General features: G+C 41.9%; 4 protein-coding genes across 4 annotated transcripts; 1 reads left to right on the forward strand and 3 right to left on the reverse strand.

Moving 5' to 3' along the window:
- Window positions 1–3,134: 3,134 nt before the first annotated feature.
- On the reverse strand, window positions 3,135–6,276 carry LOC118274666 (ataxin-7-like protein 1). The gene has a single exon (XM_035592314.2). It carries the CDS (start codon window positions 5,754–5,756, stop codon window positions 3,621–3,623), a length of 2,136 nt encoding a protein of 711 aa, XP_035448207.2. The 5' UTR covers window positions 5,757–6,276; the 3' UTR covers window positions 3,135–3,620.
- Window positions 6,277–6,428: 152 nt separating this feature from the next.
- LOC118274668 (mitochondrial inner membrane protease subunit 2) lies at window positions 6,429–7,487 on the forward strand. The gene has a single exon (XM_035592317.2). The coding sequence runs from the start codon at window positions 6,595–6,597 to the stop codon at window positions 7,084–7,086; it is 492 nt and encodes a 163-aa protein (XP_035448210.1). The 5' UTR covers window positions 6,429–6,594; the 3' UTR covers window positions 7,087–7,487.
- A 258-nt stretch (window positions 7,488–7,745) lies between these two features.
- Window positions 7,746–8,540, reverse strand: LOC118274667 (threonylcarbamoyl-AMP synthase). Its single transcript, XM_035592315.2, has one exon. It carries the CDS (start codon window positions 8,538–8,540, stop codon window positions 7,803–7,805), a length of 738 nt encoding a protein of 245 aa, XP_035448208.2. The 3' UTR covers window positions 7,746–7,802.
- On the reverse strand, window positions 7,746–9,368 carry LOC118274669 (DNA-directed RNA polymerase III subunit RPC10). The gene is made up of 2 exons (XM_035592318.2): window positions 9,061–9,368; window positions 7,746–8,823 (listed from the first exon to the last, which is right to left on the reverse strand). The coding sequence occupies exons 1-2, from the start codon at window positions 9,199–9,201 to the stop codon at window positions 8,638–8,640; spliced, it is 327 nt and encodes a 108-aa protein (XP_035448211.1). The 5' UTR covers window positions 9,202–9,368; the 3' UTR covers window positions 7,746–8,637.
- Window positions 9,369–9,481: the final 113 nt, after the last annotated feature.

Here is a 9,481-nt window from a genome sequence, read left to right on the forward strand (position 1 = left end):
CAATAGATAAGACGATACAGGATAACGACCGATTGGAATTTTGACGTCAATCAAAACCACGCAAATATCAAAGCGTTGTTTGCAAGTAATGACTAAGTAGGGATAAAAATAGAATCATCAAATCATGATGTGACAATAGCCTGTGACAGTCCACTGCTGTAAGTACTATGAGCTTCATTGCATAAAAGAGGGTTTGCCTATAAACTCCACAACTCCACAGGTGGCAGATTATATTTTTATAATAGGTAACTAGTGTGAGACATACTAAATTAACGCTAAGGTAAGGTACTCACGGTAACTTACGCTTGTCTCCTATTTTTTAAGTGGGGATAATCACAGGGGATAATCGTCCCGTGACTCTTTCCGCTGAGGACGAACCGAGAGAGTGTCAAAATGTTACTGACTAAAAATCACCCCGTTCCTACTCTTGCTTTTCGAGCCGGAACTCCAATAATCAGCTAGGCAGTCCGCTGCCCCGGGATGACTGTCTCCCATGCGTGTAGGCAAAAACTATGGAATGCTAATTGCTACGATTCTTACTCACGTAAATAAGTATATTGAGAAAAGCTCTACCAGTTTCGAGTCACAGAGAGACTCTCGCAACCTACTGAGACGTCGCCTCGCTACGTCTGCGCACGCTGCTCATGATGAAGAGCAAGATGTAGAGCTTTTATCGCTACATTTACGCGAGTAAACCTTTGTTTTTAGTTAACTTGGCAGGCTCCTTGAAGATCGCTGTTACACATAGATACAGGTTTATCAAAGGGCGCTGCTGCAGGCTGTAGCGCTGCCCGGTCTATGAAGTGTATAGTTTCCTTACCTACAACCACCACGAAGTCGACTCTAACGATACTCACATGTTGTTGTCTATGTCTACCCCAGTGGGCTAGAGATGATCTGTTATGTAGATACAAATGTGTACGATCAGTGCCCATGCAGTGCAATCTGATTTAAATGTCTACTAGCTCATGTCTTGTTGCAAAAAGAGAAAGTATTTCAAATTCTTGTCAACGACTATCTCTAGGTATATCTCTATATATAAAAATCAATTACTGTTCGTTAGTCTCGCTAAAACTCGAGAATGGCTGGACCAATTTGGCAAATTTTGGCCTTAATTTGTTTGTGGAAGTCCAGGGAAGGTTTAAAAGGTGAGAAAAAAAAGTTTAAGGCGGTACGAAGTTTGCCGGGCCAGCTAGTAAAATACAATGTGATAGGGGTGGGACTTCTAACCCGTTAAGGCTGAGTACTTCATCTAATTTTATCGACAAAAAAAATAAATAGGGGGGTTGAACCCCTAATTGAAAATACCGAAAAATAGTGATTTTTTCGGTAAAAATAATTCACAGATGATTTTTTTTCTCACCAAAACATTATCAAACATATGAAAAAAGTAATGAATTAGTTAGCCAAGGTTATTAGCTACCGTTTGTCGTTTTTTTTTGTTTCTACGACGCATACAACCTTTGATATCAAAAAAGTAAAAAAAATATTAAAATAGCCATAATTTTTAGGGGGAGGGTTCGACCCCTTCGACCCCCGACTTTTGTCGATAAAATTAGATGTAGTACTCAGCCTTAATGGGTTAGAAGTCTCACCCCTATCACATTGTATATTTAATTAATAGTCCTATATATATACCTAGTTCCTGTCATAAGTTGGTACCTGTTACATTGTTAAGCCTTTATTTACTGAATGAAGCTTGTTTACAGGCACCTGTGTCTGTCTAGCCACCTGTGGGTCTAAAGAGTGGCTTCGTTGATCATCATTCGTTCAGGCCCACAGGTGGTGAGTAGACACCTGTGGATTCCCAGGAAGCAATGGGTGGTAGGCGTTACCGTGTCCTGTTGCTGTATTTATCTGCTACGAAGTGAAATCATATGACACCGTGAAGGGTGTAGGTAAAGGATAATAACAGGGCTGATATGAAGGTGTATGTGTTCGTGATATGGAACACTTAGGTAATTTTAATACGACAGCTAACTATTCTATTATATAAAAATAATTCGAGTTTTCCTTCCTGACGCTATAACTCCAGAACGCACGAACCGATTTCCACGGTTTTGCATTTGTTGGAAAGGTCTTGAGCTCCATGAGGTTTATAGCAAAGAAAATTCAGAAAAAAATCAAGAGAAAAGCAAGAAAGGAAATTAGGAAAGTGTTCGCCGGGTTTGCTAGTTGTATTATAAAACCTAAGTTTGTACCCATATTTTTTCTGCAAGCAAGCTTTTGCGTGAAAACGTACCTAATAAAACTTTTATATATTTTTGTAATCAGTACCTATACCTGATATGAGTAGATTCTAAATACAAGGTTCCAAGCGACATGCGTCTTTAATAACAACATAAAATGCAACATATAAAGCGATGGTACTAAAAATTGGTTTAATTCATTATCCGGTTTGGTTCTGGCGACTTTTTTCTTGGCCGTGTAGGTCACAAGCTTTCCTTTGGTACCGTTGTTGGACAATTTATGTCAGTATGTCGCCTGTAGTGACCATGTCTCATGATGATATAATGCAATATCAATTTTGAAACAACTTTTAGAGGGCATATTGAATAATCTATATCTAGAACGTCTTGCATACATCCAATCTAAACGCTCGTTATTGGATTAGCAGAAAATCAAGATCTAAACGAGACGTCAGCACCACCGGATACCACATGTAACCGGCAAGCCTATTGTGTGTAAAAATAACGTAACAAACGGATGCAACGTAAGTACTGAGCTTGATTTGATTATTGCGCCGGCATCGCTCATGTCCATTATAATAACAGATGCATCGCCACTGCCGTCAAGGAGACGCACGCCCCTCGTACTCACGCTTGCGTGCTCCGGTAAACACAAGTTTTACACAAACAACTACTTATTGTATGCTCGTACGAAGACCTTCGCATGTCCTCGCCAATTTCGTGGGATTTGAATAAAGCATTGAATCAGTACTCATATCTATTCTATTTATCTACAAATGTAAACTCACACGGGGCTATTAACAATCTTCACACAAGCATAACAACGCGGGCGCAGGTAATTCCACTAGTAGCACTCGTAGGAACTAATGGGAAACCTGTTCCCGCGCTCGATTTATTCATATTAAATACATTTTTAGGTGCGAACTGGTCAATTAAAACAAGATATTTTAGTTATTGAGGTATTTGCCTTTATTTTTCAAAGGAGGCGATTTACTATTATGGATATACTTACTTTAATAGTATTTATATTTTTACATGGAAATTTTCATCACATTATTAAACCATTATTAATCCTAGGCCATTTATCAGTATTCAATTCAGTATCAACAATGAGTAATATGTCATTTCGAAAAAATACAACCATTCTGTAATAATCTATTTTTAATTCTTCATTGACACATACCCGACTCTCGTATCGGAGAAGGATTTTAAAAAAATCTTATAAAATAATATACAAAATAATACAAACATTAGTTCGCTTGTCGACGAAAAAAAAATGAGATTTAACATTATCGTAACATTAAATTCCTTGCGGGAAAATTCGTGATTATTTTACATTTTACATACGTGAATCCGATTCGATTCTTTACAGAAAAATAAATATACAATTATTATTATGTGACTACACAACCGGTGATTGCTTATTGGTGCTCAGCACTTCTCGTCGGCCAGCAGCGGGTCGAGCGAGAACCCGAGGTCCAGCACGGGCGCGGGCGGCCGCTTGCCCGGCGCGTGCTTCAGCGGCGGCCGGCGCGCCACCGCCGCCAGCCCCGCCACGTGCGCCGCGTGCCCGTTCAGCGCGTGCCGCACCTCGCCGCCGAACAGCTCGCTCAGCGTCTGCTGCACCTCCTTGCCGCCCGCACCCGCCCCTGCCGACCCCATGCCACTACTACACGTCACTATCAGTTTACGCACTTCAGGCTTGTTCGTTTTACTAGCGTTCATATGCACTGTTTTCGATAACGACAGGGCGTTCGGATTATAATAGTAATTGTTCACGTTACCCGACGACTTGCACTGCGAGCGTGATAGCGAAGACTTTATATTACTTCGAACTGTCGCGAATTTTTTACCTAAAGTGATGGCACCACCAGCGTGCGACGCGTTGAAGGTGCAGAGCGCCAGCGGGCGCGGGCACGACGAGTACCAACACACGTCTGCAGGCACTAGCGGCGGGGGCGCCTCGTCTGGCTTGTCGTCCAGCCGGGCCGTCGGCGTCGGCAACGGGGACGCTATGCTCAGGATGGGGACTTCTGGAGGTATTTCCGCATCGTCTGGCATGAGAAACGCCTCAGGAGCTAACGGTTGGCTCAACAGAGACGTAATGCTCGATGTATCGGGAAGCACCGAGTTAGGATCCTCCACGTTGAGGAGGCTCGCGTAGATATCGTTGACCTGTTGCTCGGCGGTGAGACCGTTGAACGTGCTCAGGTCTATCGAGGTATTGACTAGGAGCGGTGGGAGGTTGAGAGGCGCGGCGGGCGGCGGCGCGGGCGCTGGCGCGAGCTGCACGGGCGCTACGGGAGCGGGCGCGGCCGCAGTCGCCGCCGCCGCGGCCGCGCCCGCATCCCGCGACGCTCGATGCTCCGCCAGCAGGGTGTCGAAGGGTTTGGAGCGCCCCTCGACCGTCCTCCGTAACGACAGTGCGTGCGCCTTGCACGTCAATGACCTCGTGCAAGGCTTGGGGTTCTCTGCAGTCACTACACCGCAATGCTTGTTCGGATCGTATTCTCGTAAATTAAACTTCGTTTTACTAGTTTTCGACCTGGAGGATGATTTAGTTGACGGTGTGGTCGGCGTAGCCACAGGCTTCGGTGGCGGTGGGTTCAGCGCATTCGCGTCCATCACCGTAGGCAACATGGGGGATGTGTTGGCCGCAAATTGTATATTGGACAGATCTGAGTCTGATATTGCATATGCTAGTGACGATGAGTGTATAGGTGGATACAAGTCTTGTGCTGGAACACTGTCCGTAGCTTGGGGAAAATTTATCTCACCCATATTTCCAATATCTCTAATAATATTTTTCCAGTCTGCTGCATTTGTGATATCGTCTGCACTCTGAATGCCTTCAGAATTCATAATTGCAAAAATATCATCAGTTAAATTTTCACCGAGGGGTAGATCCTCTGTGTCCTGTATACTGACCACTGGTAACTCTCCACACTCCATGCTCACCTTCACCTCCCCCGGCACAGTGGAGGATGTGCTGGCTTCGTCCAGGTACTGCAGGTCAGGCTGTGGGGGTAGCATTAGCCTCGACAGAGGAGGTGTGGCGGTGTGGGCTGGGGATGAATCCATTTTTACTGGGAGTATATCTACAGGGATAGGAGGTGGAGGGGGCTCTTTTTTATGTCGGCTGCGACTTTTGTGTGTAGAAACAGGTGGGGGCGGCGGGGGAAGGGGCTCGGCCCCCGTGTGAGACTCTAGCAAGTGTCTGTACGCTGCACTACATTTCACTATCACTCCACACATATGACACACTGCAGCATTCAAGTTGTCCATCTGAGGGAACAGTCCGTGGAGGCTCATGCTCTCATACTTGAGGCGGTTGAGGCCGGCGCGACGGTAGCGCGCCTGCCTGTCCGCCTGCTTGTACGGGTGGCCGTCGTGCACTCGCCGCACCGACGCGCCACCCTTGTCCACCGCCGCCGGCGTCGTGAACGTCGCGTCGTCATCTTGCCGCGGCGACAGGTGCCCTATTTCACTGACCCACAGATCCCAGGGCTTTTCATTGCACTTAACCGGGCTCACAATTTTCGCCGCGAACGAGTAGTCGCCGGACATGTTTCAGCATAAAACCAATGATCCAATCGTGAAACTCGTGCGTTCGCCTTACGGGAGTCCAGCCATACCGTAGCCAGCCTCACTCCGCTGATAGGTTATTACCCCATATCTGCTTCGAGATCGCTGTCTGTCGCGAGCGCATTCAGGGTCACATCGTAGCTCGATTGTTTACTTCATTATACACACGTATCAAACTAAAACGTGTTGTGATTGTCTTAGCTTTTATATTTACAGGGACAGATGATCTATCTCACTGACAGCTGATTATGCAGATTGTAAGTTTTTCTCGACCACGGAACACTTCCATCTATCAAGTATTATTTTGAAATCACTCCTTGGGTCACGATTGTTAGAAACATGTGTTTATACAACTTAATTCAATTGATATTATATGTGCTACACACAAATAAAATGTCCAAAATTTCTGTTTGGTTGGTTGTAATTTACTATAGAAAGCATCAACACTTTTTTGAGTATTTGTAAAGACCGAAAGTCACTCTATGGTCATTCACTAGTGAATGAGCGTGACGTGACAGGAAAGATATTCTCGTCACTCTAACTCAATCACCAAAAACACCACACCATAGACTAAAAATATAATACTTGAATTCTCACCTAAATGAACAATATTGTTTATCTGCAATAGTTTGACATTTTTTTAGTCGAGATTAAACTGTCATTGTTTGAAATGTCACAAAATTTATATTTTCCATCTACCTCAGAGAAAGAGAAATAAATTATTATTTAAAAATGGTTATTAGTAATATATAAACAAATTTACTTTCGGAACGACTATGCCGGACACATCTCTGTCACAAAATCACATACCGTTGTATTCATGTGGTTTAAAAGTGTATGCAAGTCCGTCCTCCTAGGTGTACCAATCGGTATAACCTTTCTTGACACAGTCGGCTATGTGGCCAGAGTTGAAGGCATTTCCATGCAGCCGGTGCTTAACCCGGATTCCAAAAACACTGACTATGTATTTCTATCAAGGTGGGCGGTCAGAGACTATAACTTGCGGAGAGGTGACGTGATATCATTAGTGTCGCCGAAAGATCCAAACCAGAAGATAATAAAACGCATCGTGGGTCTGCAAGGTGACGTTGTGAATACTTTAGGCTACAAGACACAGTACGTGAGAGTCCCCGAAGGGCACTGTTGGGTGGAAGGTGACCACACTGGTCACACGCTTGACAGCAACACCTTTGGGCCAGTCTCATTAGGCCTAGTCAACGCCAGGGCAGCATACATCGTGTGGCCACCTAGGAGATGGCAAAAATTAGAAGCAAAGGTGCCAGACCACAGAAAACCTTATTTAGAAAAATAGTAAACTTATATTCATTTTAGTGAAAAGTAGCGGTAGAAACAGAAGAATGATTAATTTTGATGGCATCTCAACAATACTTTGTGAAAATAGTCATCATTTAGTTCCTTATTTATTGCTATGAGCCTGTAAATATTAAATAAGAATGCAATCATAGATTGTTGTTCAACTACTCAATAATGTATCTCAATAATTAGACTATCCTTTTCTAACTCTATCTCTCTCTCTTATTTATAGTACTGTACTTACTACCAATCTTACTTCTTATATAATGTAAATTTCATCATGGAATTAAGTGAATGTAAAAATAAATATATAGAAGAGTTGGATGACCACTAGCCAAATTTTATTTTATAAGATTGAAATGCTTGTTACAGTTCTAAAAATAAAATTTTGTTTAACTACCTGTAAATTTTATTTATTGACATAATTTACAACATGGTTATATAAACTCAATGCATCACTGGAATGCAGGATCCCACCATATTATTCCCTAAGCTCACCTGGCACATGTCAGTAGGGTTAGCAATAAAGTTAAATATTACAATAAATATTAATTAATATAATACTATAGCAATTCATCACTATATTTATGTTAAGTTAATTTAGTTATTCCTGTGTAAAATAATTTTTGACAAACATGAATGAAAACACCACAAAAATATGGAAAAAAAAACATTTATTCCAACAATTACATTATCACAGGATCCATAAATAGCTTATGACATACATTTTAGACCAAAACTTTCTACAATCTTGACTACTCGGTCATAAGAAATACCCCTTCTAATCACATTATAGACACCAGTTTGGGACAAGTCTATTACAGTAGATCCAGTTCTATTCTGTTCCAGTCCTTGACTTAACACACCTCCATCAAAAACAGCTCCCAAATGACCAAATAGGTGCTCAAATTCTCTAATAGACAAAGTAGACTGCTCATTACTGAAGTTTGCACTCGTCAAGGCAACAGGCTTATCAAAACTCTTTGTAACTCTGTTCATGAAATTGTGATTTGGAATTCTAATACCAATTTTAGTTGTAGTAGGGTTCAAAAATGGATTGTCAAGATATTTTGTCTTTTCTAAAACCACTGTTACTGGTCCTGGGAGCAAGCTGTGTAGTAGCTCATCAGGTAAGTGATCAGCTTCACCCCATTTTCTTACATCATTCACATATGTCACACAAATAGCCACAGGCTTGGCAGAATCTCTGCCTTTGATTGCATACAACTTTTTTATAGCTTCCGGACAGTTGGCACTACATGCCAATCCATATATTGTGTCAGTTGGCACTGCGATAACTTGTCCTTTGCCTAAGAATTCTGCAGCTTTGACTGAAGCAAATTCCTCAGAGCTCAGTATGACTGGCGCCATCTTGTCTATCTTCATTTTAGGGGATGCACTTTTATTTCTAGCTAAACTACGAAGTAAATTAAGTTTTTGGACACAAATCATATTACATAAAATTATAAAATTAAGCACTATATTGGCAAAGAATTGTCCAACACTGCAATTAAGGTTATCACTTGACTTGCTTCTATCTGGTTTGATGTTAATCCCTCCAGTTATGAGCGCACTTGTGATTACAGCAACGGTAGAATGTGGTCATAGGTTCATCGGCCGAACGAGTTTGGAGTTGCATAAAGAATGCTTTACCGTGTCCACATTTAGGGCACACAGCATCTGTCGAGTCTACATTCTCCCAGGCAGCAGCTCCGCCCATGATATAGTCAAGTTCCTGAAAAAAATGATGCAATATGTTTAATTTAATAGAGTTAAAGACGTCTCAGACGAAATAGGGTTTTGTATAGGAGTCTTGAAGTTTGAAGAAACTATTATTTAATTAATTTACCATGCATTAAAATGGCCAAGTAAGTGCATTTTAATTGCCCTTCCAAGGAAATTTATTTGTTATGGTATTGAAAGGGTGATGCAATTCATGCAGTCTTTGAAATGTGTGATCAAAGTGGGTTACCTTTAATTTAGGGAAAGTTCTCGAGGATACTTTCTTTCTGATGCTGTACACGTAAGGACAAGTATTACAGGCGTACCTCAGTCCAGATTCAGGACCTTCTTCCACCATCAGAACATTAGCACACGTCGGGCAGAATAACATTGTTGCCGCACTATAGTTTCACGAGTGTATACTCTTACACTACGAGTCTGTGAATGACCTGCTGTATTCAACAATTTTTAATTACAAATGAAATGAATTGTTTGAAAAATATTACCACAAAACACTCAAAAGTCACAACATCACAAGACAGATGTGTGTGTTATGCTACGATGAAAAAGGTTATTATATATCTCTGTCTAACTAAAACATTGAGAAACCTTCCTACTCTTTCTCTCGCCTGGAACATGTTCTCGACTGAATGAACTAAAGAACGAAATGT

This window comes from Spodoptera frugiperda, chromosome 11, assembly GCF_023101765.2.
Source record: "Spodoptera frugiperda isolate SF20-4 chromosome 11, AGI-APGP_CSIRO_Sfru_2.0, whole genome shotgun sequence".
Taxonomy (NCBI): domain Eukaryota; kingdom Metazoa; phylum Arthropoda; class Insecta; order Lepidoptera; family Noctuidae; genus Spodoptera; species Spodoptera frugiperda.

Bases quoted from the DNA above. Each gene is read 5' to 3' on its own strand.
- LOC118274668 (XM_035592317.2), top strand. From the start codon at position 6,595: ATGTGGTTTAAAAGTGTATGCAAGTCCGTCCTCCTAGGTGTACCAATC.
- LOC118274666 (XM_035592314.2), bottom strand. From the start codon at position 5,756: ATGTCCGGCGACTACTCGTTCGCGGCGAAAATTGTGAGCCCGGTTAAG.
- LOC118274669 (XM_035592318.2), bottom strand. From the start codon at position 9,201: ATGTTATTCTGCCCGACGTGTGCTAATGTTCTGATGGTGGAAGAAGGT. The intron at 8,824-9,060 runs GTAACCCACTTT...CATTTTTTTCAG, and splicing joins GAACTTTCCCTAAATTAAAG to GAACTTGACTATATCATGGG.
- LOC118274667 (XM_035592315.2), bottom strand. From the start codon at position 8,540: ATGATTTGTGTCCAAAAACTTAATTTACTTCGTAGTTTAGCTAGAAAT.